The 27936-nt window shown below is 40.1% G+C and overlaps 2 protein-coding genes and 1 long non-coding RNA gene across 4 annotated transcripts in view; 1 reads left to right on the forward strand and 2 right to left on the reverse strand.

The window, feature by feature from the left end:
- Positions 1-9721, reverse strand: part of PLA2R1 (phospholipase A2 receptor 1) — a 47316-nt gene extending 37595 nt beyond the window's left edge. Inside the window, exons 1-6 of one of the 2 annotated variants that reach the window (XM_031599569.2) lie at positions 9520-9721; positions 5459-5842; positions 3156-3323; positions 1868-2041; positions 1034-1147; positions 296-439 (exon numbers count right to left, since the gene is read on the reverse strand). In XM_031599569.2, coding sequence (XP_031455429.2) covers positions 296-439; positions 1034-1147; positions 1868-2041; positions 3156-3323; positions 5459-5842; positions 9520-9622 — 1087 coding nt within the window. In that variant the 5' untranslated portion in view covers positions 9623-9721. Of the gene's footprint in view, positions 1-295; positions 440-1033; positions 1148-1867; positions 2045-3155; positions 3324-5458; positions 5843-9519 lie in introns of both variants that reach the window. The other variant, XM_090143845.1, reaches the window with a different exon arrangement.
- LOC116232934 (uncharacterized) lies at positions 9651-14243 on the forward strand. Its single transcript, XR_004167836.2, has 3 exons — positions 9651-9777; positions 12833-12908; positions 13594-14243. It is a non-coding gene; the product is annotated as an uncharacterized LOC116232934 (long non-coding RNA).
- Positions 14244-14472: 229 nt separating this feature from the next.
- The window catches only part of ITGB6 (integrin subunit beta 6), a 45846-nt gene continuing 32382 nt past the window's right edge, over positions 14473-27936 (reverse strand). Inside the window, exons 12-18 of the mRNA XM_031599571.2 lie at positions 27203-27337; positions 26581-26998; positions 25464-25686; positions 23163-23260; positions 20257-20376; positions 17894-18060; positions 14473-16297 (exon numbers count right to left, since the gene is read on the reverse strand). Of these exons, the coding sequence (XP_031455431.2) occupies positions 16196-16297; positions 17894-18060; positions 20257-20376; positions 23163-23260; positions 25464-25686; positions 26581-26998; positions 27203-27337 (1263 nt within the window). The 3' untranslated portion in view covers positions 14473-16195. The remainder of the gene's footprint in view (positions 16298-17893; positions 18061-20256; positions 20377-23162; positions 23261-25463; positions 25687-26580; positions 26999-27202; positions 27338-27936) is intronic.

A 27936-nucleotide genomic window follows, 5' to 3' on the forward strand; every position in this document is an offset into this window, starting at 1 on the left:
AAATATAAAGAGACTGAGCATTTTGTAAGCATCTGATAATGTAAGAAATCTATTAAATGCTATGTATATTGAAATGATGTGTCAGTTTCCAAACTCTCAAGGTGTTGTCCAGGACTGTGTTTGAGCAGAAGAAACTGTCATCACTTCAGTTAAATTAAATGGCATTCAACTTAAACTAGCAAACCCACACATTTACTGCAACTAACATTCTCTTCTGATGACTTTATATTCAGGTGACTTCCTCTTGCTCTCTTTCCATATTCACAGAACGGATGCATTAAACTGAAAGACTTACCCAGTGTTTCATGCTCTGTCTTATTTAAATATTTCTTGCATACAAAAGGAAATCCAGATTCACATAAGTAACTTTTCCAGCCATATTTCAATTTTGAACTCATCACTGCACAATGATTTTCACTAGAATGGTCCTCAGAAACATCTGCAAACACATTTTTTGAGAAGCATGCAATTACAAAAAGTCCATTACTGAAAAACAGTGCAGTACTCTTACTGAATGAATGTGTAAGCAGCCCTGCACACTCAAACTTCCAGCAGTGTTAAACTAATGCTACAGACAACTTAACTTAACATTAACCACCACTTACACATGTGGCAATCTTTCCACAAGTGTTGGCTGCTGCTGTCACATGTGAGGCTGAAACAAGTTTTAGTGTCAGTGTTACACATGCTCGAGGACAGACCTCAAAATGCAGCAAACCAAGTCTCAAAGCTCGCCTTAATTGCATGTTACTGTAAGCAAACTAAAACTCCTCATAACAAGGTAGAACATCTTTATTAAATATGCAACTCGAATCTCAAAACACCCTTAAAGCAGGTGACAGAATGCCTAGATCATTAACACTGAACAGATGCATCCCAGTGGATGCCCCATCCCTAGAAGAAGCTTTAGTTTATGAGCTGAACAAATATTTCAACAGAAAGTTATACACTTTTCAAATGTAGCTGTAGGAACAGCACTCCCAAGCTGCAGTTACAGACAGCACACAATGACACAGCTAAGACAAATCCATACCTGCTCTCCAGTTGACAAACACCAGTGGTGCTCCATCTGACCACTGCCAGCCAGCACCTTCCTCCAGCTGATTCAGGCCTGTCCACAGCACAGTATCTGTGATGTTTAACTGTCCTAGGACAGACAAAGTAGGCAAAATTATTCTCCATACATTCCCCATCTTTAAATATCTACAGGTATAGATATGCTTCTTGCTATAGTAGAAATAGAACAAAATTTCACATTGGTTTCCAGAAAGCTCATGCTGTTCTTTCTGTCTTATCACTTTGTTAATCAACACAGACCTGAGGAGGAATAAACTCAAAGGTCTGCATCCCTTCAAAAGCCGCCCATTCTGTGTAAGCTGTTACTGACCTTAGAAGTTAAATCTGCCTCAAACAGCTGCAGAAATGCTAACTTGACTCAACTTGCCATCAGACACAGACCAAACAATTTTCACTCTCTCTGCAGCCTATATATATATCAAAAAGCTAACAAAATGATTTTAAAAACATCCTGTCAGCTTATATCCTGCCATTGAAAACCAGCAATAATGGGAAGTAACCTGAAGCCACCTTTCGCAACACAGTTCAAGTGTTCTTTCACTTTGTCCTCTTTGCCAGCACTGAAGCAGCATTTGAAGACTGCCCAGAACCAGCCTGAGATTCATTCTGCACAGAGACCTTATCCAAGATGGAACTCCAATTGATTATAAAAACAGCTTTGTCTTTTTTTCCCCCCATAAAGGTTGATTTACTTCCAGACTACCACCAAACAGAACAGCCAGCCAGTCCCACCTGTGCACACCAAGCACGCACTTACACCTTGTGCTAGCAGCACCTGGGGCCTACTCACGGCTCAAGTCACTGATGTAGCTCTGCTCCTCTGGGCTGGTGATGCTGAGCAGGTCTCCTCCCTGTGCCTGGCAGGCTGCCCGCGCCTCGTGCCATGACAGCACGGCTGATGGGTTGAACTGGTAGCACACGTGCGTGGCTGGGTTCTCCTTCCAAAATGTGCCACAGCCACGTTCTGCTAAGAAACAGGCTCATCACCAATAACAACAAGACTATAAGAAGTATAGCACTGTCAGCAATTTATTTAATTAATGACAGTAGCATCACAACAGAAGCATGATACTCAACCCCTCCAGTATCCCTTTGTAAAAGTACGTACAGAAATAGGGCATTAACTGAATAAAATACCACTCCATTGCCCAGGTGGTTGACAATTCCTTGGGAGCTGCTCTGTAGCTGGTGGTGATTTTCACAGCTCCCATGATGCCAGCAGAGCCACATTTTAATTCACACCAGCTGATCCTTGCTTCCTTGAGCTGACATGCAATAAGCAATGAGTGCCTCACCCTATTTGTGATGAAGCAGTCTCCTTCTATCTGGTACTCAAGAGATTAAATCTACTATAATTACAAAACGTAAGCAGGGCTCAAAATGCCCTCTGATACAAGTTCCCTGGAAATTCCCATTATGAAATCACATTTCCAGATGTTTACAGCATGCTTTGGAACAGAGATCTGAGACACAGGCTGAGCTGGGAGGGCTTTTCCAAACCACTCTATTGACAGAAGATAATATTTTGCTTATTTATGAAAGAATCTACAAGCTGCTATGTGTAATATTTAACATTCATGAGCACTATACATCCAAAATTTTTCATAGAGCAAATATCTTCAAAAATCTGCTTCCAAGTGTTTTAGACCCAAAACATAAGTATGCAAAGAGTACATGGATTAATAGGAAGGTAAAAGATGTGATGAAGTCCAGAGCAGAATGTCCTTTTGCAGGAGCAATCCTTCCTCTGCATAGTGATGTTAGAGAGAGATGCAGCTCAGCTGCAGGGCACAGTCAGTGGACAAAGCAGTGAGCACCTGGCATCTTTTTGCTTCCCCCTGGAATTGTGCTTTTGGGACAAGGACTTGGGTCTCCAAAGGCCAAACAAGGCAAATAATGATAGTCTGCTACAGTCTCCTCCTACTTTTTTAAAAGGGACATTCATTCCCCCCTCACAGAAAGGAAGTAACCTTGTAATCCACAAAAAAGCATGTCCTACATTTATTAAAACAGATACAAATACTCCAGGAGTTTGAAAAAAAAAAAAAAGATAAAAGTGAAAACAAGCAATGCCTTACCAGCACCAGGACAAAACCCCCATTTTTCATCTTGTTCATAGTGACTTGTTGTGGCACACCACTCAAATTCCTTTCCATCTCTGGTACATTCATAATACCACTTGTTGTTATACTTAAATGGAAAAACGCATGGGAAACCAAAGGAATTTCCCAGCAAGGTATACGTTTCTGTAACAAATGAAACATAGAGATTAAAAGAACACATCCACAGAAATTTCTTTTTTCCCATATTTCATTATTTCTGTTTATAACAGCAATAATTAAATGTAAATATCTTAGGTTATTTTCTAATTTGAATTTATAAATGATACCACATTATTACAAGTATAATAATAAGCAGCATAACTTCGGTAAGCAGAATTTGGAAATGTTATGTTGATTAAATTTATTACCATGAAACAGGGCACATTCTCCTAACTTACTACAATCAAAGAAAACAACAGAGCAATTATCATATAAAATCTGCATTTAAATCTGTAGGTACCATAATCTGGACGTGCTTGGATGCAGGCTCTGTTTATTTTTTATTTCCTAGTATATGACAGATAAACAATCTAGTATAATTTCCCCTGCTCCCTCTTATTTAAATAGATTTCTAACATTTTTTCCATTCTTACTGTCATCCTATGGGAAAGAAAATCTGAAAGACAAAGTAATATTAAATAAACCGTTTAAAATAAATCTTTATACCAGCGAGAAAAATAATCTAACTAAAGCACTAATCTTACATGCTTTTGTTGTCACTTCAGTTAATGCCTTATTAACTATTTTAAACATCGCCCTACTGCATTTTGAGTATTGAGAGAATCAAGTGCAACTGCAAGCTGTAACAGCATTACCTCCGTATCTCCTTAACCCCAGAGCACGTGCTTCTAGGAAAGGTCAGAGGACCACAGCCACACTTGGAACGAAATTGTTTGCCAAAGATTCCATGTTGATACACTAAAGATCGAAGTCCTCTGACTACAGAGGATGGACACGCTCCCAGCTTCCCAGAGGTTTCCAGAGTTAATGCCTGGCTGCACACACACGAAAAATGCAGTTCATGGATTGTAAATCTCCTTCAAAGCCTTCTGATATAACAGATCATAGAAAGAAAATGGATTACAAGAAACGAGGCTTGCACCTATGTCTGCTATCACTCTGCTAGCTGCAAGAAATTATCTCCTTCCTGGCAAGAAAATAAAATTTGTCAGCCCCAGTCCTCTCACCATAGTTAATGCATCGTGTTTTGAAGGCATGGAATCTCCTCAGCCTGGTGGACTAACAGGCTGCCTTGTACTTATCTGTAAGTGCTGAAGTGGAAGGAAGAAAACAGGAAATGGAAGCGAGAGAGGCTTTGCCAAGACTCTCCTTTATTTTGATCCTAAACTCCTGGATGTTGCAGACCTAGGATTAGATCAGATCTACTTCCATCTTGCTGAGCGTACATAGCAAATGTGTAGGGCTCGTCATGGTTTCAAATGTTTTCTATCTGGTCTTAAGCACAGACTCTGCTAGGTTTTAGAGAAGAAGTTAGATGCTACCATGCTTCCTCAGGCATCACAGCTCCCAAAGGAGCTGCCTGGCAGGGAGCACCAGCCAAGCCCAGCTGCACCTGAAGGGGAAACCACTGAGACCCAGAACTCCACAATCCCAAAGCCATGTTCAAGTGGTAAGAATCAACAGCTCCAGTCAGAGACATGCTGTGCAAACATTAGATCATTCTTCTGAAGAAATGCTGTAGGAGAAGTTGAGGAAGGGGTCAGGGTCTGCCTGTCTGAGGCAGTTCATGGAAAATGAGCTTATCTTAGTCCTTGTTCCTGGAACACTGCTAAGGTCTGCAGGTCTGGATCCTGACTTACACTTCTGTGCCTTCACTAGCTGTACAAGATGATTCATCACAAGCCTGATTTCTGTTGCAGAGTTTGACATGTTCAGAGTCCAGGTGCTGAATGTCGCAAACCTTTGATTAATGCACACTGCAACCGCAGGTGACCATCAGAGATCTGAATTCCAAACCCTGTATCTCTCTTTGGGTTTAATTGATAATGAGAGCAAACGAACAGAAAATCCTTAGTTCAGCTTGAGCATTTGAAATAGGTGTTTCCTGGTTTGCAAAGGCATGAGTGCTTTGGGGAGGGTCAGGAGGAACCATGTCATAGAAGAGGGGAAAAATTAACTCCAATTCAATTCAATTCAATTCATTTCAATATTGCATATTAACCTGGTGTTCCTTCAGAATTACTTCTGAAAATTTTCCCATACACATTTATGATTTTTTTTTTTTATATATATAATTTATGATAATATTTTATTTTTACCTTGGAAAGGATGTTCACAAAGGTCTTCATCATAGGACATGTACTGGATCCACTGATAATTAGATTGTTTTTTTGCTACAATACGTTTGCTGTTCTCAACAGCTAATTTGTACTCTGATACACCAACCAGCGCTCTGCCATCACAATTCCACCATAATGAGTACTGATTTGAATCACATTCAAGCATAGTCAATGGCTGTTCTGGTCTACTGATGTTCAGTCCTAGACAGGTACTTCTGCCTATGTTGAAAAGACGACGATTGGATACCCATTTCCACAGCATGTTTTTGGAGAGCTGACTGCAGTCTTCCAGAACCAGGCCAGCTGTGTCCACTTTGATGCACAAGTTGGTGTCTGAACTTTGGATAATAAATATCCCTTTATCTGTACAGGGGAAAAAAAAAAATAGCAACAACATCTCAGTCTGTAGAATGCTGCAGATGATCAAATAGTACTGGAAGATCCTTTTGTTATTTATGAAGAAAGCAGAAAATATCTGCCAGAATAACTGACACTTCAAAACATAACAATACTGATCTAAATTTACTGCCATTTACAAACATGTGGACCATTTGCCAGATCACATGTGTGAGGTTTGGACAATATATCTCAAGTTGTTCATCCAAAAATACATGGTTTGAGGAATTAAAATGCAATTTGCCAAGAAATAGTCAGTAATGCAGAACAGGTTTAAGTATCATGGCAAGTTATGCTGTGAGCTGCAAAATAGTTCTCTGTGGTGGACTTGAGATTCCAATTAAGGTAAAGGTTAAAAAATTTAAGGGGAAATTGCTGTACTAATTCCTCACTGTTTGCAACAACAGGGGCATAAAACATACACTGCGTTGTAAATGTGATATAGAAAAGGCAGGATTTATCTCAATCACAACAGCCCGTGCATGCTGTTCATCTGCACATGACCGCTTGGGACCACAGCACACATGCAGGGTTAGCCTGACATCTCAGCTTTCTTGGAATCAAATAGAAACTCACTGAACTCTGTGACATCATGTTGTAAGCATGTGAAGAGTCAGCTATTTAAGGTCTTCTGAAGAAATGCCTAGCTGAGCATATAGACTGAAAAGGAGAAGAACTGAGGAACTGGAAATCAGCAAAATACAACTCTGTAACAGCTCAGCGATTTGGTTTGTACTGAAATCCAATGACAGTTAACCCATGGAGTTCCTCTCCCATTACAGGAGAGATTTTATGCTTCAGGAGATTATGCCTTGAAAATCTGAGTAGCATTTCCATTTTGCCATGAAATTTTGCAGTAATTATTTCTACCATGTGTGCTTTCAATCTGCTGTAATTTACTACTCCTCATGTCCTGAAGCAGTAATAACAACAAAAGATATTCCACATCTGGAGCCTGAGAAGAAGAAGCCCAGCCAGATGCTCTGCCTGTTTTCAGCCCCTATAGTTTGGGTGCAGCTCACCAAAAGAAAGGCCTCAGCCAGCAGCAGGACAGTGCTGTATGACAGACAGAAGAGAGCTCACCAGCATACAGTGCATGCAACAAGCAGGATATAGGTTACAGCACGGTGTTTGGTTGCAGATTCTGCACAGAGCCCGTGAGCACTCAGATATACAGAGAGGAGAGGTCATTCTGCCAGCTGTCACTGGTATCTGTGACACTGTGGCAGATACCCAAGGTGGGCCTTTGCTTTTGCGTTTTCGGTGGCATTGTACAGCTTGTGCTTCATACTTCTTGTCCAACCCAATCTTCCACAGGTCACACAGGTGACACAACCTCTATCCACAAACAGAAAATAATATCAGAGAGGGCTACTGTTTTTTGTGATAGGTTCCTACAGCAGCCTCATTTTCACCAACCAAGAAAATTACAGTTAATTTGCTAGAAAAGTGGAAGTCGTTAACACCAGTAAACACTGATTAATGAGGTTAACTCATCATGATACTGGAATTCACATACAAAAAAAGCTCTTATACAAATTCCCATGTAACAGCATCCTGAGTGTGTGAGGAAAAACAGCAACAAACAATCCAGAGGTGAAGAGCCTACAACACAAGTGATCCAAGACAACTAGCGTGGCTTCAACAAGATTGTACCTAACCAATCTGCTGGCCTCCTATAATGGAGCGACAGCATCAGATGACAAAAGAAAATCAGCTGATGTCATTTATTCATATTTCTGTAAGGCCTTTGACATGGTTCCACACCACATCCTAATCTCTAAATTGGAGAGGGGTAGATTTGAAGGTTAGCCTACTTAGTGCGTAAGGAACTGTCTGGACAGCTGCAGCCAGAGAGCTGTGGTCAACAACTCTATGTACAGGTGGAGGCCACTGACAAGTGGTGCCCACTAGGGGTCTATTTTGGGACCAGTGCTCTTAACTTCTTTACCAATTGTATGGACATTGAGATCAGCTACATCCTGAGTAAGTTTGCTGATGACACCAAGCTGAGTGGTGCAGTTGATACAACAGAAGGAAGGGATGTCATCCAGAAGGACTTGGACAAGCTTGAAAAGTGTACTTATGTGAACCTAATGAGGTTCAGCAAGGCTAAGTACAGGGTGTTGCACTGGAGTCTGGGCAATCCCAGATATGTGCACAGACTGGCAGAACAACTCATTGAGAGCAGACCTGCAGAGAAGGACTTGGGGGTCCTGGTGGACAAAAAGCTGTACAAGAGCCAACAATGTGCTCTCACAGCTCTGAAGGCCAAGAGAAGCCTGGGCTGCCTCAACAGAGGGGTGGCAGCAGGGCAAGGGAGGTAATTGTCCCTCTCTGCTCTGCTCTCTGTGATACTGCAGCCAGGCCTGGGGCCCCCAGGTTAAGAAACACAGATCTGCTCAGGGATGGTCCAGAGGAGGGCCATGAAGATGATCAGAAGGCTGGAGTGCCTCCTCCTATGAAGAAAGGCTGAGGGAGTTGGGCTTGTTCAGTCTGGAGAAGTGAAGACTCTGGGGAAAACTCACTGCAGTCTTCCAGTACTGAGGGGAGCTTTTGAACAGAGGGAGACCAACTTTTTCAATGATCATATGGTGATAGAACAAAGGGGGAGGGGGACAAAAAGAATGATGATTTAGGTTAGATGTTAGGAGGGAATTCTTTACGCAGAGGGTGGCGAGGCACTGGTGCAGGCGGCACCAGGAAGCTGCAGATGCCCCATCCCTGGAAGCACTCAAGGCCAGGCTGGATGTGGCCCTGGGCAGCCTGATCTGGTGGGTGGCAACCAGCCCATGGCAGGGGTAGTTGGAAGTGAATGTTCATTGAGGTGCCTTACAACTGAAAGCATTCTATGACTCTATGACAATTAGAGAACCCTCAAGAAAACATCTGCATGCCCTTATCGGCAAGATTCTCAAGAGCTGCAGCGGCTGCTGGCAGAAGATAAGTTTTATAAAGACCTCACAAAAAAACCAACTGAAATACGGCAAGGAGACAACTGGAGCAACCCTGTGGCCAGGGATCAGGAGGTGAGGTTGCAACCCCCAGATGTCCCAAGGAGAGAATCCTGCACTTCAGCACATGACATATGCCTTTGAAAACGCCTTCCTCCTACAATCCATACGAAGACCAGGTGACAGCAAACAAGTGCTGAGTGCCAGAATCTGTGAGCACTGAGCTGGGAGCTGAGCACGCACCTCTAAGTTCTGGGTACTTGTGTTTACTATCACGAATACATAATACAGCTAGGAGAACAAGTTATCTCCGCTTCCTTCCTCCTCACCTCCCACATCCTTCCACCCCAAAAAGCAGAGAAAATTGTTGGTGTGGCAATAAGGAAAACAACGGAAATTTATTGGGAGGCGGAAAACGTAACCGCGTGAGCTTCTGGACCAGCTGCCGGGAAAACAACGAGCAGCGGCACCGCCGCCGAGCACCGGGCGGCGCGGCACGGCACGGCGCGGCACGGCTCCGGGGCTCCCTCGGCCCCTCTCCCTGCCGAACCCCCGCGGCTAGACCCGTAGGACCCCACGCGGAAAGCCCGGCCGCCCCCACCCCGCAGCAGGGACGAGCACCCCACGCACGGCCGCGGGCCGGAGAAGCGGCCGCCCCTCCCGAAGCGTCGCCCCTTGGCCGTCACTCACTCCGAAGGGAGGGCAGCTCGTCTCGGCCGAGGGCGGCGTCGCCCCGCGGCAGGCTGCGGCCGCCCAGCAGCAGGCAGCACGCCAGGAGCAGCGCGCCCAGCATCGCCGCAGCTTGGCACGGCACGGCACGGCACGACTCGGCTCGGCCCGGTGCGGCGCGGCGCCCAGCCGCTCCACTCCACGCCGGGCGACCGGCCCCGCAGAGCCCTGCCCCGGGGAGGGCAGAGCAGCGATCCCACCCCGCGGAAGGCGGGAGAGGTGCGGGGCGGGGGTGCGCGGAGGGGCCGCGGGGCACTGCCGCCTCGGGTCGCTCGGGGGGGGGGAGGGACGGCCGGGAGAACCGGGTCGCACACGAGCAGAGCCGCGCGTGTCCCTCTTGTAGGCTGTCAAAGCTTTCGCTCCCCGCGCTCCGGTTCACTTATCCTAGAGGGAGCCATGTGGCACCAGGACACTGGGGAGGGAAACCGCTGAGAGCGCAGTTCGCCTTCATCAACGTGCCGCTCTGCTGCAGCACATCTCCACGGATGCAAACTTTACTCAGGCTTGGTTTCAGCTTGGCCAGCTTGTCAACTCAAGGCATTTTTGACGTGGGGAAAAGTAATTTCCTAGTTCCATTTTCTACCTAGCTGTCCTTGAGTGGAACACTCTCGGGAATCCCCTATTTGAGGAGAGGTTCAGTCTTATAGAAGCTATGAGCAGTGGGGGAAAGGCGAAAGCAGAAGCTCGGGGCTGAAGATGGCTTTACTGGAACCTGCTCACAACTCAGCTGTCATCAGCATAGGCTGGTTTCTGCGTGGTTCTGCATTCACAGCAGGCAAATTGGTATAGAAACATATACATCGATGTGTAAACACAAACACTCCCTGCTGGGACACCCGCACCTGACATAGCCTGGGTCCCTCCATGCCCACCTCAGTCTTGGTGCGGGGCTGGAAACCAACCACTGGGCTTGAGTGGTGTGTGAGAAGGAGCTGAGCAACTCAAAGCAGCTCGAGGGCAGAAGGGCTTGCTCCCCGTGTAAAAGGCATCCTGCCTTCAGAAGGTGGGAGGCTGCCAGCCCTCAGCTGCTGCAATTGGCCTCTGAGAGCAGCAGCTTTCAGAGGAGCTCAGATTTTAGGAGAGAAGCTCATTAGCAAGCAGGTTTTGAGAATTTGGCCCCTCTGGCCTGTCTCAGTTTCTTCAGGAGTATTTGGTGACCACTTTGAATCCAGAGCTTCAAACAGGCTCATGGACTCCAGAACACACAGCAGATTTACTTTCCTGCCTATGAAGGCAGAGGTGCCACTGGGCAAAACCAGGGCTGCTATGGGAGCATCAGCACAGAGGGATTTTTCAACCTAGACCAAATATATTTGCATAAATGATAAATTAGCAACTTGCTTATTCTGAGCAGCTTTACTTCCTCTTTTCTTTTTCTTCATTCTTCAGGTTTTCCTTCTTGACAAAATATAAAATAAAATAGTAAATAAATAAAATAAAAAATCTGTATCATCCAGGAACTGTTCTGTTCTTACTAAACTAGTAAATTCCTACTAGTGCAGCTGCAGTTGCACTGCTCTGGGTATTTCCAGCTGAGCTATTCTGTGTAGCAGTAATAAAAGATCACGGTGGGCATAGGGCTTGGTAAAACCAACACGATGATCTATTTTTTGAGGATCCTTAATTTGAACAGTTATTTTTCCTCATTTGATATATTCTCAGTATTCATTTCTCTTGCACTTGTAACAGTGTGGGGATTTTATTTATTTATTTTCTTCTGTTTGGCTTGAGTTGCTTTTGTTTGTTTTTTACATCTATCTTTTTTCAAATCAACCATAACCTAAAATAGAAGCCATTGAGAGTTACATGGTAATTATATTATAGGTTTGATTTTTAATTTACTTTTGGAGGAAGTAAGTCTTAACCTCTCACCTAAGAGGACCAACAGCAACTAGAATTTTGAAGCCTGAAGTTTTCCAAACACAGTTAACATCCAACTGCTGAACACTGAATAGAAATTTCCTGTTTCTTCATACATAAGGAACTTGCTTTTATTTATACTCCTACCTCATCTAAATGTGGAAGCAGTAATGAAAAAGCCACTGTTGAGTATAGTTGGCCTATGGAAAAACAGCATTTTAAAAAATATAGAATAACTTGAGAACTTTATCTATCTAAATACAAGAATGTCTTGAAACAATTTTATATTACAATTAAAAAAGAAGGCTACGCTGCAGTGTGAGTAATAGGAGCAGGAAGAAGTTACAGTGAAAATCAGCTTTTGGTCCTCTCTGCTGTTTACATAGTGATAGGCAGAACAAAGTGCCTGAATTAGAAACAAAGAAACAAAGTTCTACCAGCATCTTCTAAAAGCCAAAGCTTTGTCATTTAGCTTTCCAGTGTGTAATTATTGTGCTTTTGTGGCTGTCAGTGTTAGCTGATAAGTACCTCAGTGAAAACAGAAGAAAAGTTTCAAAGCATGAACCATTCTTAGGAACCAAACAAAATAAAAATGTATACAAGCCTTCAGGGTATGATGCCTTCTAAATTACATCCCACAAGTATACATTATGCAATTGTATCGATATCAATAGATACAATGTACTCTGAAATTCAAAAGAACATGATCTTAATGTGTGTCTGTAGAATACAATAGGCTTTAAAATACAGCTCTATCAAGGATACAGAGGAATGCCCTTCACCCAGAGCAGGAAACCAGCAGACATCAAAATAAATCACTCTTCATTAGAGATTTAAAAAAAAAAAAAAAAAAAAAAAAGGGAAGAAAAGGAGAGGTAATATTCATACAGAACAGAAATTATTCACTTTGCTATGTGGTTCCAAAGATACTACTGTTATTACACTTAAAAAATTAATGTATCTTCAGCTTTAAACAAGTTGTGTGCTTTAGGCGTCACTGTATGTAAAGAATGCCATATGTTATCAATTGGACTTTCAGAAATGCGTTGCTTACATGATTCACCCATTAACTGGCTTCCTGAAAGTGAAAGAATCACAAGTAAAAGAATATCCAGACATCTTCTTTCTCACATAGCATCTCAAGAAAGGTGGAGGAGGATTTATAAAATTAGCTACTACATGCCAAAACATGAGAAATCTGCTGAGTTTAATCAAATCATGTGAAGAAAAAACAGACAAACAAACACGTGCTGAAATGGAAAATGAAAAAAGAATAAAAAAGCATATTAAAATATGCATTCAATTTTGTAATCTTTATTGAAGGTTCAATAATCCTTCTTTTACAGAAAATTGAGGTATTTACCTGTTTCTTGCAAACAGAACAAGATAAGAATTATCTCCTTTTTACTTTCAGATTGTGTGTGTTACATTTTGTCAGACAGTAACTTCCTTATGGCCACTGCAAAAGAAACCTGGACTTCTGCATAACGGTGAGCAACACAAAGTGTACCACATGCTAACACCTCACTCTTGTATCCCAGGCTCATTACCCACTGGCTGTAATTATAGACCCAGGTTAAATGCAGTCTGGGCACATACAATACAGGTTAACATACAAATCAAATAAAAAATCATCAATTCAATGCACATTACTGAAAATATCATTCTACATGATGTAAAAGACACACAAATACCATAAAATTGCTAATGATTATTATTATTATTATTATTGTTGTTATTATTTAGTTTAACTCTTCAGTTAATAAAATTCCTATTAAAAATGTTTTGGCCACTCTCAAGGTCCAGCCCCAGGTCAAAACAGTATTTGTAAAAACAGCAGAAAGACATTTTCATCCCATTCACCACACACCAACCCACTCATAATTTATTTGGTGGAGTTAAAAAGGAAAAAAAGAAAAGTGAACTTTTATACAAGATGAAAGTAATATAATTAATAAAAAGACATGAACACCACTATATTTCTACAGTGAATGCCAATTATGGTCTTGAGATCTAGTTTTTTTGTTTGTTTGTTTGTTTGTTTGTTTTTTTGTAAAAATTTATGATCTAAATTAATGCTGTTAAAAGCTTGGTTCATCCCTCAATAGCAGAGGGGTTTCTCACCAAACTATTCTATTCACTCTCTTCTAATTGTAGTTATTTTCTTCCTGACAGCTTTGAAGGTGGCACAGCACATTTGTAGTACTCTTGGTCACAGCAGGAAAACTGCAGAAGATGCTGCCCGATTTCTGTACATCTCTGATAATTTGCAGAGAGATTGCTAGGAGGTTTAACTGGAGTGTAAATATTGTCTCCCTCCCAAATTGGATTTTTACTGACAATCAGAAGACGTAAGTGATGGGAACAGACTGCAGAGTTTAGAGAAATGAAATCTCCTATAGAAACACAGAATGCAGACCAACAAACATTTCATGTGAAATGTGAACACTACTTCGATAACAATGTTTGAATATGGAAAAGTAGTTCAGTGTTGAAATGGGTGACCTACAGAAGAAGAGCTTTCAACACTCACACTGAGCTGCAAAATGAGCTTTATCAGAAACAGAATTTAAAAGATATTCAATAAACTGTGAAGATTTTGTTAAACTTTAAAAAGTAAAAAACCGAAAACAACAACAACAACAAAACTAGGTCAGTTTCTTTCAGAAAAATATTGACATTCAATGTCTTTACTTGAAAAACAGAAGAGTAACAGATTATTCACGTGGGCTAAATCTGGATTTCCCTACTCCTCTGGGCAATCCTTGCCCAAGTGGAACCTGAGACAGCCCAGTGGCCAGCTTTGCCTCGAGGGGTTTATCTGTGTACCAGGGAAGCAGGATTTAGCAACTTGCACTGACATCTTTGGCAGTTTAGTGGTTGGAAACAGGAGAAAGCAAGGGGAAACAGAGGTAATAAGGAGAAAACAAGGAAAATTTGTCTATGTACATTTTCATTTTGCGCTACACAAGAGTACTGATGAATAAAGATATAATCTGTAATTAATCTGTTCCAGGTTAATGACAGCCATCATTCCCTTCACACTGCAATCATTTTGTATTTCTTACGTGCTCATCAGAGCACCTTCTTCCCAAAGGCATCAGATACTGTTTATTTCTCTTCGCACAGAAATATATACCATAGGTTCTAATCCACTAATAGACAGTATTAACTGGTTTGTTTAAACAAAACAATCATTGTAAACCAAAACTAATAGTTTCACTGAAACTAGATTCTCATCTGTAGCCACTGACTCCAATAGGCTTTGGATCAGGCCCTAAAACAGGCATGATAGCATCAGTCTCACATCCAGTGGTTGTAGATGATACAGAGACTGAAGTTGCACAGACTTTGTAAATATTCATTACAAAATGGACAACAAGTTTTTAGATCAAATGCATAATTTACCACAGGGAATGTACCTTACCGTCTGTGACTGTGCCAGTGTATCTTTGTTTTCTAAGTCTTCTCTTCTAAGTACATGCATTTTGACCATCTATTCCAGAGCATAAAAAGAAAGTGATATTGAAAAGTAAACTACACTATTGTTAGTCTAAAATAGCCCAGAACTATAGCTTTTTAATCCATTGGGTTAGCTGACGTTGTTGAGGCTTCTTTTCTTAATGTCAAGACACCAGCATTACAATTTAAGAAGTTATGGTGAGTCATTAATACTAAGTTAAAAGTGAGATTTAAAAATCCTCAGTAGTGGCATGAAAATTAATAGCAGGTGGAATTCACTGATCTATTTATTGCTTAGTTTGAAAAAAAAAATGCCCCAAAGAGTTGAATGTATATTATTTCACACATCAGTACATGGTTTGGCTGGTGGGCATTGAAACCTCTCAGTTTAGGGTTTCTCAACAAAAAAACTACTATCTTTGTGATACTAAGCCTTTGTGCATCAGCTTTCCATGCATGTAAAGAGCTCATGCAGGAGTTCATGTAATGGTCTGGCATGAGAAGTTTATTCTGAATACCTAAACAGGATGTGAATGGTCAAAATCCTCTGATCTAAAATTTCTCTATTGCGGTCTCTTATTTGTAAATATTTCTCTTTTGCTCTTGATCCTCTCTACTGAAATTTAAAGGAAAGAGGGGAATAGTCTTTCATACCTGGACAGAAAGCAATTATGTGAGTGAACTAGGGCTTGATTTAGCTTTCCCTGAGATAATCTTAGGGGTTTGATTCTTAAACCACATCAAACAGCAACCAATTCAAGGTCAAGGAAAGAGGGAAGTGGGAGAAGAAGGAAGAGCTGGAGAGAAGTATTTCCATATACCTTAGGTACATGGAAGTTATGCCATAACACACATCACTCGTTTCCGATGAAAACCTGTTAAGTTACAGAGTCAATATGAGAAACCATTGACCTCCTTAGTTTAAGCAGCATTTATGAAAAATTTACCTTGTTAAATGTAAGCCAGCCCACCAAACAGACTGGTATAAATACATTCCTAAACACAAACATATAAGATTCAGTGGATGAACAAAGTCATATACAGCTCAGTATTAATGAGCTAATTAAAAATATTAGGTGATACCATTTTTCTGAAATGAAGGTGGTTTAATATAAAGTTTTTAAAAAATATGTTTCTATTAACTTTTGCTACTATTATTATCTATAGTTCTCTCACCACAAGATATATTTTATCTAACAGAATGATTATACTACTGCAGTGTGCAAACAAAGAGCACATAATCAACGGAGAAGAGTCAAAAATTAGTGTTTTTAGATTTTCTGACAGTAAAACTAAGTTTGTAGGGTTCAAAGTGCTAAGAGAAATCTGCAGCCATGGTCCCTTTTTGCTTTTCTTGGTTCTTGTAAGTTACATTTTTGAAAGTGCTTGTTGAACCTCTGTACAGTGGGTTTGTTTCCTAAAAAAAAAAAAAAAAAAAAAGGAAAAAAAAGAAAAGCAAATCATTCAGAGTTTAACTGTCTTTGGCTGCAAGCTTGTGTTGCTGCAAACCATGACCTTTAATTTTGCTAGAGCAGAGAGGGTGCCTTTCTTCTACAGGTTTCTCTGTTTTGTATCTATCCTAAGTTTTATCATATGAAATACTTTGGAAATAAATTGTGTGACCTCAAGAAGGCACTGTACAACAATGTCCTTTGTTTCCTGTCTTACCATTTTGGTGCAGTGGAAAAACATCCTATATTCAATACCCCAGTCATAATTTTATAGTATCACATCCTCCTCCCACTGTTACTTCCGCATTGCAAAGTGTTCTGGTCTTTCTTTGTACAGAAGTTATTTTGTACTTTTCATCATTTCTGTATAGACTTTATTGGCGTTCTGATATTCCAAGCCACTAAAAATGAGCCCAGCCTGAGGCAGTGCAAGTCAGCATATGGGCAGGAAGGCCCTAGACTGCTTCCCAGATTAAAGTAATGCACACACACAACGCCTTACCAATTAGATCTGATTTTTGCGTATTAAACGTAACCGAACCTTTCTAAAAACACAAAGAATACACAAACACTGAGAAAACAGCTGTGAGATGGGAGGCACAACTTGTCACGACCTTCTTGTGTGAGCCATGCCAACTACTGGGAGAAGGACAAGTCCTACCTGGGCTCCTTGTACTGGCTTCTCACCATTCCCTTTGTATCATTTCCTTTTGTGTCAGAAAATAAAATATTTCTATCTACTGTAGCCTTCCCTTTCCTCTTACCATGTGTGACCCTCCTGAAGGATTAGGAAAACATTCTCAAGAGGCCTTGCCTGTAACAAACTAATTTTTCTTGTCACAGAAACTGAAAGGCAGGCAGTGTCCCTTCTTGCAGAAATGTTGCAATCCTTGGGTTTTGTAGAGGAGTGCAACTAAGTAAACTGTAGCATATTGCATATCCTCCTGGTACCCATCAGAAATGCTTACTCAACACCATTTTTTTTTCTTCAGAAAGGCTGAAAAGCTGTAGAAGTATTACAGAAGAACAAGAAAGCAAAGGACAAAGGGGAAATAGGAAAAAGGAACGTGGTATCAGCTTGCATTAGACCTATGCAAGCTATAGATAGAAGCTAAGGGTAGAACATTCTGTCCTTTTATATACATTTTGGACAGAGTATACTGCTGTGTAAGCTGCTACAGAGGGCACTGGTAACCTCTCTTTTGTACAGCAGGCTTTGCATCTGAGGAGTATGCTTCTGACAGTTGCATAGACAGTGAGCAACTATGCTCAGATTAATCAGAAGTGAGGTACTAATTAAAAAAAAACAAAAACAAAAACAAAAAAAAAAAACAAAAAAAAACCTAATAAAATGTTATCTACTCAAGTTACATGTGGAAGAAATTAAACCAGGAGATTGAAATCTGGATATTTTTCATCCCTGAATTAAAAGTAATGAAAATCTACCAGTAAAATCTATCTGTTTAAAAGAACACAACCAAGACTCAGACTTTTTAAGGGCATTTGTGCCTCATGAAACAAGAATAAGGAACCTTGTGTAAAATTAGTGCATTTAACATTACCGTTTGCCATTTAACTTTTGATTTTTCTGCTTCAAACTTGGCCACTTCTTTTCGGTCTTGAACTGACACCATCAATTTCCATATACAAAGTAACACAATGCCAATCAGAAGGATAGCAAGGGTGACACCCAGCATTATCATTGGAATATTTGGAAGCTCTGGGCAATCTGTGGAAAGACAAACAATTATGAGTATGGATATCCAATCAATAAGTTTCAGGCAATTAAAGACAGCCAAGAAGTATTCTGTTCTCATTTGCTGGAAGCTGAGCATGCCTTTTCCTTCAAGTCCATATTATTTTACTCTTATCAGCTTGATAAGCTGAAAAATATTGCCTTGAAATGTAAAAAAAATTTCTCGCTGACTACTTGCACTGCTATTTTGGCAGCTGTCATGTCTGAACACAGACTCAGATTTTGAGGAGGGAAGTTAGAACATTATTTTCAAATGTATGTCATCATAATTCTAAAAAATAGGACTATTTTGACAAAATCATGAATTTTAAAACATACAACTGAAGTTTTACTTCAACTGACTCATATTCAGACTGATGTAGAGGAAACAGTCCTAGGTATATACATATCAGTGTAAAGGTACCAGTGATACTGCAAAAAAGGAGGAAACCGCATTTCTGTTAAGAAAACAAGGAGGAAAAACATTAGATTTGCTGAAAAGCAAAAAGTACTGAACTTCACCAAATTCTGTTGAATCTCACAGCAGCTGAGCAGAAGCCTTGAACTCCCATGTTCAGGAGCACATGGTTCTACTGCATCTGAAATGCTTAGTTCATCTGTGACAATCTTCTAGAAATTCAGTGTCAAAGTAACAGTAGGGAAAAAGAAGTTTGTCCTGTAACACTGCCAGAGTGACAAGTTCAGTTCTTCAATTTGATGGAATTTCACATTTCAAGTTTTCCATTTTTTTTTATTATACATCATTGCAAAGATTAAAAAAAAAAAAAAAAAAAAAAAAAAAAAAAAAAAAGCTTTTGCTTCAACAGAAGATGATGTTTGATTCAATTAAAATAGCATATAGGAAGACCGTCCATTTCTTCAGTGATGCAGAGGGAGGCTGGAGGGAGTTGTGTTCACACAGCTGAAGGGGTAAAGTACTTCACTATGGGCGACGTGAATTTGATAAGCTGTGTTAGAATGGGAGCCAAATGAAGTACTAAATAGGTAAATATTTTAAACAGAAAGCATGATTTCAAACAAAGACACCTGAGTTAGGCTTCTAAGAAGTACCACAGATGACAAGGGGCAAAGAGAGAGCTAAACTAAAAGTAAAAAGAAAGTAGTGAATGGATTTAATAAAGAGAAAATCTTTCAGTAGCTTACCCTTACGCATTAGAAGTATAGTTTACAAACAAATGTGTTTCTTTAATTTAAATGTTTGTTATAAATTTTTTTTCTTCAATCATAAGCAATATAAAACCAGATTATAGAAGCAGTATTTTGTGCAATGAAATCACCATCATTATCACATGTATGCTAGAGAAAAGCTACACACAGGGTTAACAAATTATATGCCATTTGTACTAAACTAAGTTACAAATCTGCATGGCTTTCCATAAAATATAATCAATATTTGGCACTGAGACACTGGGTGTGTCAGAAAAAAAATGCATTTTATTGCCTGGAAACCAAATTGTTTGGCAGCTGAAAAGCGATGCCTGTGTTCTCTCCTGTCCCACAAGATCAGGAGCTTTACTGAAATAGTAAAAGTAGTGAAATAATAGTAAAAAAAATAAAGAAAGAAAAGAAAAAAAATAGGATGTATTATCTATTGAATATCTGTCATATAGGTATCACATTCAAAATTGAATAATACAGCATTAAAGATAATTACAAAGATAAATTACAAAGATAAAATACAAAGGTTGGTGATGCAGTCAGATACTGTCTTCTGAGTGTTTGCCAGTCTGTAAAATGTATATTATTTCAAAATGTGTTATCATTTTCTCATATAATCAAGGGACATTTGTTATCATCATCTGCACAGGACTTTAGAAAAGTTAACAAACTCTTGCAGATCTGAGGGTGATAAAGGGTTTATTGGTAGGAAACTTGAGGAGAGGTGAAGTGGCTTGTTTCGTGCCATTGAGAGAGCCTGGGTGCAGAGTTCAGCAAAGTCTGATTAATCCAGTGGAACATTCTGCCCATTTTCCAAGGCAGACCAAGCATTTATTTTACTGTAGTAGCATTAAAGGAGGTATTTTTGCCTGAGCAGAGCAGAGCTGCAAACACAAGGAGGTGCAGTGCTGTTTAAAAAAGCTCAGCTTCTTGTGTTGCTGGAACTGGTTGTCTCTCCCATCTGTGTTTTCAAATTAGATGTCATGTAGAAAAGGTAACACAACTGCTTACCTTTTTGCTTTATGCTGTGAATGACTGTCTTGCCCTGTTCATCCACAGCCAGAAGAAAAGTGGTAATACATTCGTTTTCCCCCTGCAAAGAGCAAGGAATGGATTTATCCTCTGAAAAATCTGCAAAGGAGGAAAAAAATCATCCATTAGATCAAACGAAGTTCAGCATGCAATAACAAGAGAGGTTGCTGGCATAAAGTTTATCATAACCTCTGTATAAAGCAAAGAGTAAAAGAAGAAAACAGAAGTACCCTCAGTATTTCAGTGGAAGTGCTTCCAAGATGCTTAACAGTCAGCTGCTTGGGAAATGTCCCCAGTTATAGGACAAAGTAAGCAGTATGTTCTCCTTGGTTTAGAACTACTTCTCACATGCCTAGGTTATATATCAGAAGTAGATGTGCACATGTTGAACAGAAATGGATGTGGATACAAGGGCTGCCATTTATTTCTTCCATCACTCAAAGGCAAGAGGGAGGCAGGAGAAACTGGCTGTGACAGGCAGTATAAAACAAAGGGCAGTATAAAGCAAAGAAAAGGATTGAAAATTCAGACTACAGGTCCACAAGTGCTGTGGCTGAATGCTTATTATGTTTCCATAAAACCCATTATTTAAGGACCATTGGAAAGCTAGGTATGCTTTCAATACATTTTTAGAAAAAAACTTCTTAAATTTCTATTTGTAGAGGCAAGGAAAAACAGTAAAGTTCTCAAACATTTGTTTAAAAAGAAATATATTACCTCTATATAATTCCCACACTGTTTCTTACCCAGTCAAAACCCCTACTGAAATTTCATAAGCAACTATGTCAAAAGTGTTCAGTTCTCAGACTTTAATATCAAGGAAGAGTAATGAAATATAAAGAAGGAACCTGACAAGAATAATAGATTTCAAAGAATCTATCATGCATAAAGAAATAAATGCTCACATTTTATCATAAATAAAGTGTAGAAAGAGTTCTATAGCAAAGAATAGAAGGAGTATGAAAGTGCAATCAGTTGACAGCCTTTTTATAAAGTGAGAACCATTATCTGGCTGGATGTTAATGGAAACTTGGTCTTGATCTGTGATAATTTTGTACTTAATCTGTTGCTTGTCCTTGATGTCAGAGCAATGTGTTAAGGTGACAGTTGGACAAGACATGCTGATTTGTTCAAGATTTGTTTTTGTTGACTGAACTCAATTAATGACACTCTCTGCCAGGTCACAGTTCCAGTAATACTATCAAAGGTTTTGCAATATTCATTGTTTCCCAACTCTTTTAAGCAAACAGATCCAAAGAATCCAATGAGGGAAGATTTAGTCTGGATATAAGGAAGGTGTTTTTTATTATAAGTTTGGTTTAATGTCATAATTGGAGACCATGGGATGTAGAAATCTGAGTATGTTCACGGACATAGAATTGAATGCAAAGATGACAATTTAGGCTATTCAGAATCCAACTTATGCTTAGTATTTTTACTTCTCTGATGTTATTTCTAGCATTTTAGATACTGAACGAAGACTAAAGAATAGACAATTCCTAGGTGCAAAAGTTCATTCAGATAGGTAAACTTTTTTTTGTGGCTCCCCAGCTCTTGACACTGTGTTGCAACATATGTGTGCAAAAGAAAGAGTAAACCTTTTTATCTAGTTTAGGGGTATTTATGGTTTTCAAAAAGAAAACCATAAAGAAAAGAAGCTGAAATGCAAAGCAGAAAGAAGCATTATGCTACCATATAAAATCATGATAAAAATCTGTCTTAAATACTGTGACGATCTAGATATACTACTTTCAAAAAAAATATGTTTAGGGAATATGGTTTTGATTTCAGGATTTTTAATTGTAGAATTATTTTTTTTTTTTATTTTTTCCCCCTTCAGGACATCTTAATGAGGCTACCTCATTACCAAAACTAATCCTCAGAAGTATTTTACATGTATTTAAGATGAAACATCTTCCTTACAAGGGAAATACTTGCCACTTTCAAACTCTGTATTACAGAGGAATATCATAAAAAAAAAAATAAAGCTGGAGATTTGTTGGAAAGATGTTTGCACATATGCAGATGGGTTTCCAACAGTTTATAAGATTTGTTCTTTATTTATGCATTCAGTACTCTGTGTTACCATCGTAAGTATTATGCTTGCCTAATTTAATGCTAACACTAAACCTATGTTGTATATAATACATGTATGTCCTACCTCAGCCACCAATTACTTTTTGCCGTAGGACTGTGTTTGCTTTATTCAGAAAAAATAGAGCCTACCTACTGTACAGGCAAGCACCCTCATCTGTAGAACTGAAAAATGCCTTGATGCATTCTTCTATGTAAAGTTATATTTCTTACCAAGGATAATACTTCATTCCAGGTCAGTTCCTGCTGCAGGAATTCCTATTGATGGAGGGCAACTCTGAATTACTGTGAGTAACTGAAAGATATGCTTAGCCCTTAGGACACCAGAAATGTCTCAATAAAGCCTGACAAGAAGAAGAAGAACATCTTTGCCACAGGTTAAAGGACTGTGTCTGATTGCAGATGGTAATCAACCATCTGCATAAGGGCTGAAGTCAGGTTTTGAATTTGTTTGGCAAAAGAAGCCCCACTGGAACCTACAGTACAGGTGTGACAACCACATGGTCTTTCATCAGCTACTGATTTGCAGGACCTGGTACTTACATTCTGTTCTTTCTTACATAAGCTGCTTAGCAAGTAGGCGCAATCCAATGAGTTAATTAACCTGGAGGGGTAATGCCAGTCCTGATCTGCATTTCCTACTTACAGCAGAATGACCGCAGACAGATTGCTTTATGCACCCTAATATAATTCCACAGCAGAAAAACAAAGCTACTTTCAAAGGTAAAATTACCAAAAGTGGAAGCTATCACTAATCACCCACACACAAAAAAGAGATTGAGTATACAGACCCTCTGCAGTGCTGACAGTTGCATCAACTGATTTGCATTTTTCACTGCATTCACCCTGCAGCTTGTCATCAGAAGCCAAATGACATTCCACACAGCTCCTGTAGAAAATAATTCAGCAGCTCATCCATCTCTGTCTGTCACAAAGTACTGATATAAAAGCCACTATGTACGCATCTGCATTTTAAAAAGAAGCTAAACAAAAGGTCTTGTGCTATGGATACAGTGGTTCTCAGAAATATGATAGGTATTGCCACTTAAAAAAAAAAAAAAAAAGCCACCCAACAAAAACAACACTACCTGAATAAAGGTATTGTGAATAAGCTCTCTTGTCCTCTTTCTCTCTTTCTCTCCCAGCTTATTAGCTACCAGACAGAACCCCAGGCAACATTATTCACGTGGGACTATCAAAGACATGAGGTTACTCAGACATAACATTCATTTTCAAGTATAAATATTCTGAAGTAAGCTTACACTAAATACCAGCCCAAGGTATTTAGTATATCAGACGAATAATATTTGAAATTGACTTCAGTGAGATCAAGCTGGGGCACCTACTATAAGTCTTCCTTTGTTGAAAGTCTACTGAATAATGTATTAAAACACAGTTCAGGTGTCTCGACAGATGTCTCTCGAACATGATTGCTCGTCTCAGAAATTACTTAGACGCTAATTATACTAATGTATTTATTGGAGAAGAATTTTCAAATCATTTACTTCATTTAACATGAAGTGATGGCTAAAATACTTTAAACTACGGAGTCCAAACCAATTCCATTAGAAGTCTGTAAAAATCTTCCCAGAAATGCAATGTGAACTTTCATAAATCCAGAGTTCATTCATGGGGAAAGAAAGGGGAAAATGTTACAGAATTCATAAATGAAAAATTTTGATGAAGAATATATCTTGCTGATTCTGCACAATTAGCTTCAGTCACGTTCAGGATTTGAAACCCTAAGAACAGCCCCAGAGTACTGACAGCTTAGAGAAAGAAAAAGAGAATAACAGCAAAAAAACATCCCAGGAAAACCTGGCCATCTCCTGTTGCACTGAGTTACATATATCCATGAGAATATGCTGAGGCTGCTGAGATTATCTTCTCGTGATGGAGATGACCTTAACACTCGCTCTGGAGATGCTGAATAGTAAAAGCGAGTAGGTAATGGGATAGCCTCTATCTCATGGAGGCAAATTGAGTGTTGTTGGTGTTTTTGCCATGTTTTCCATGTTCCCTCATACTACCACTCTCCCTTTCACAGCAATTAATCTCAGTCCCCTCTGACCTGTCCTCCTGGCACTCTCGGTTACCCTACCCCAGTCTGCCAAGTGTTACACTGGCTGCTCCTGCCCCACATCTCAGCAAAGGAAGTGACTGCCATGGAGACAAAAGATTTGACACTGCATAGCATATACATGTTTAAATAGGCTAATGCAATGCTCACCATGTAATTCAATACTTTCTACTCCCTGCCGAACTGGGCAGAGCAAGGCAGCAGCATTGTACTCTGTGTTTCAAGCACCTGTGCAGAAATTTCTTTACTTAAACTGTGCTCACCACTGCCAATGTGCATGAGCTTTGAACAAACTGGTTGGCTTGCTTCTGTGGGTCAAATGTAGTACTAACATAAATGGTGATTATGTTGCGTGCCACAGAAGGGTTTCTTAGCTCAACTGGAAAGACAGGCATGAAAATGCATTGGTGTAGAGCTGGTGTGGAGGAGGAATGGGCCTCCACTCTAAGCAAGTAGACATGACATAGTCACAGAACAAGACAGTTGGGCCTCCTTAATTCAATCAAGATTAACTCAATTCGTAAATATGCATGTGCAAAGCTTGAGCAGACAGTGTAACCTTATTAGTTCATGTGTTTGTGAACAGTAATGTAAATTCCAAACTTTATGAGTTTCTTCCCTGCGAGTCCTCATTAATTTGCCCTAGCGACTCTGTTGGGATGGTTTCATTCTGCATTGTGGACTGGAAGGAAACTGATCTGCATTTGTCTGATGTTATCAGATAATGGTGTGATTCTGATTCTCAGTACAGCCAGGGACAGTACTGGAAGTGTGTTTCACTTGTGCTGCTCGAAGGTGACTAAATTGTTTTCCTCCACCTTTTTGTTTTGTTTTCACAAGAATCATACTCTTGTTGATATATGAGTTATGATTACTCCTCTCAGCAGACAAGAAGCTCTTGTGTTCTGGTCTGTAAATCCAACCTGTTGTTGTGGCAATAAACACATTGCTGAGACAGTTTGGGAAATAGCTCAATGACATCAAAATCAGAGACATAAAACCAGCACCTTACCTTCTGGAAGTGCAAGGGTCACCACACAGAGGGCATTTTTCACACGTTTGGCCTGAAGCCCCTGGATGTACGCACACACACGACCCACAGATGCATTCGCCTCTCCCACTGCACAGCGTTCCATCCTCAGAAATGCAGGAGCTGGTGTCAGTTGTGCAATTACAGTATTCACCAGTCCAACCACTGTGGCACACGCATTCGCCACAGTCACAGTCTCCATTGCCTGGAAAACCATTTATTACACTGCAGCTCAGTCTTTCAATATGAATTGGAATGACAGCCTTTAAAATCATTGTTAATAACAGATATTTTCTCTATTCCAACACTTCTCACTCTTAAACCTTTTTCTTCCTCCCCTCCGTGTTTCAGTTTTAAGCTAGTGGATCAAATTTTCACTTAGATTGGCTGCAAGCCAGCACAACTCTGTTCTCTTCTCTGGAGTCTTCCACAAAGATTGTTATCTCCCAGCAATGCACAACTTAATGGATAAATCCTGTTTCATTTCCAGCAGCATGAACCCAGCCTATCTGTTCAGCACAATCTCATTGCTGGTTCCTGCCAGTTCAATACTATTCCCATTGTTTCAGTAGAATCACTTCTGATGGATGATTGTAGAGCCCAGGAAAAAATGACAAACAAAACTCCTCACATTCTGATTGTATCATACTCACAAAAGCCCAGAACAGTTGGAATCATCTAGGTTACTGGGTTCAATTTATATAATATATATAAATCAGAATGTGTCCCAAAATGGCTAAGAATGTCAGAGTGAAGTTGTACACTGCTTCACATCAATGTATGTCAATAAACTTAATTAAACTTCTTTAAAGCTACAGCCATTACAACCACCAAAAGTCTAATCCATTGTGATGGAGGTGGGTACAGTCCAATGAAGCAATACCAGCTTCTATGAGCTGTGGTGTGGCTAAAGACGTTGCATTAAAAAATTTCAAAATAGGGTAAAAAATATATTTTAAATCTAAGGATCATGCTACTTTTACACACACTGATTATAATCAAACATATAACAAAAAGAGAACTTCACAGGCTCTTAAGTAAGAGGGATACAACAGTGCTCTAAATCACAGACACTAGACACAACCCACAGGGAGCTTACCTCCACACTGAAGCCCTCTGTGTCTCACACACGAGAAGTCATCACACTCACAGTGTGCCCCATAAACTCTTCCATACACGGATGGGTGGCAAACGCACTGCCCGCAATAGCAGCTGCCTCTCCCGCTGCAGGAACTCTGCTCCACAGAGCCCTTGCAGGATCCAGTGCTGAGGGCATTCTCATCACACTCGCAGTGTGGACCCATGTACCCAGAGTGGCAGACGCACACCCCGCACTCAAAAGTGCCTTTCCCCTTGTTGCATTTCGAGCTGTTCCTCTCGGCCTTGGCCTGGCAGCTGCAGCTGCACTGGGGAAGGATTTCCATTTCCAGCATATCACTGAGACCCACTGATTTTATCACAACGTGCCTGGTGGTTTTATCACAAGTGGGCAGACTTATGGTGACATTGAAAGAGACCTGGAAGAGAAAATGGTGTCTGCATACATAGACTGCAGGATATTCTGGAAATATATGCATAACATGGAACAAGAGTTTCTCTGCTTGAAGGAAGATCATTAAAAAAAAAAAAAAAACACAAAAAACCAAAACACCCCAAACTTTCTATATAGCTGCTTTAAATTCCTATGAATTAATGTTTTTGGGAATCTGTTCCTTACTTACTGTGTCTCCCACTTTCACGTGAGAGCATTTTCTCTGATGTGGAAAAAAGGTCCCATTGTTACAGATGGCAGTAAAAGAGAGATCGAGTCCTTCTGTGTCCCCAAAGATCTCCAGCTCTACTTCGGACCTCAGCTCCTTCAAGGAAAAGGAGTGTGATGAATGAAGAGATAACACTGCAACATGCAGCTAATGTTCTACATCTGTGTGATGTGGACTGTAACTTATCCCAGCTACACAGGAGTAAATGTGTTTGGTTTGGGCATTTTATTTACATACTCTATTGCAAGAAAAATGGAGAATGAGTGAGACAAAGAAAGTGCCGACAGAGGCGGCTTTCAGTTCAAAGCTACAGAGTGCTATCAGTTTAATATCCGGTATCATGGTGCTTATTTCCTGCTCTTGTAGAAGAACAAATCAACATTTTATTAAATCATCTTTCATTACTAAGAATTCCATTGACTAAAACAGGCTTTCTTTAACTCTGGTGTTACTGAGGAATGGATGTGTGTCTCTGTTTGCTTTGCTAACACCAGGCTTTTCTTGATTAGCCAGCAATCAATATTTCTACCTTGTTATCTCTGCTCTTAGAATCAAACCTCACAATCTCCCTTCCAGCCGGCAAGCACCAAGCTCAGTTTTGCCTCAGTGTGGGCCTCTGTACCTTTACCTGATGTTTGCAGGACAAGAGCCAGAGCCCATCCCCACATTTAGCTCCCATAGCCTAGTGGCTCACT

The sequence above is a fragment of the Phasianus colchicus genome, chromosome 7 (genome assembly GCF_987193195.1).
Source record: "Phasianus colchicus chromosome 7, bPhaCol1.hap1.1, whole genome shotgun sequence".
Taxonomy (NCBI): domain Eukaryota; kingdom Metazoa; phylum Chordata; class Aves; order Galliformes; family Phasianidae; genus Phasianus; species Phasianus colchicus.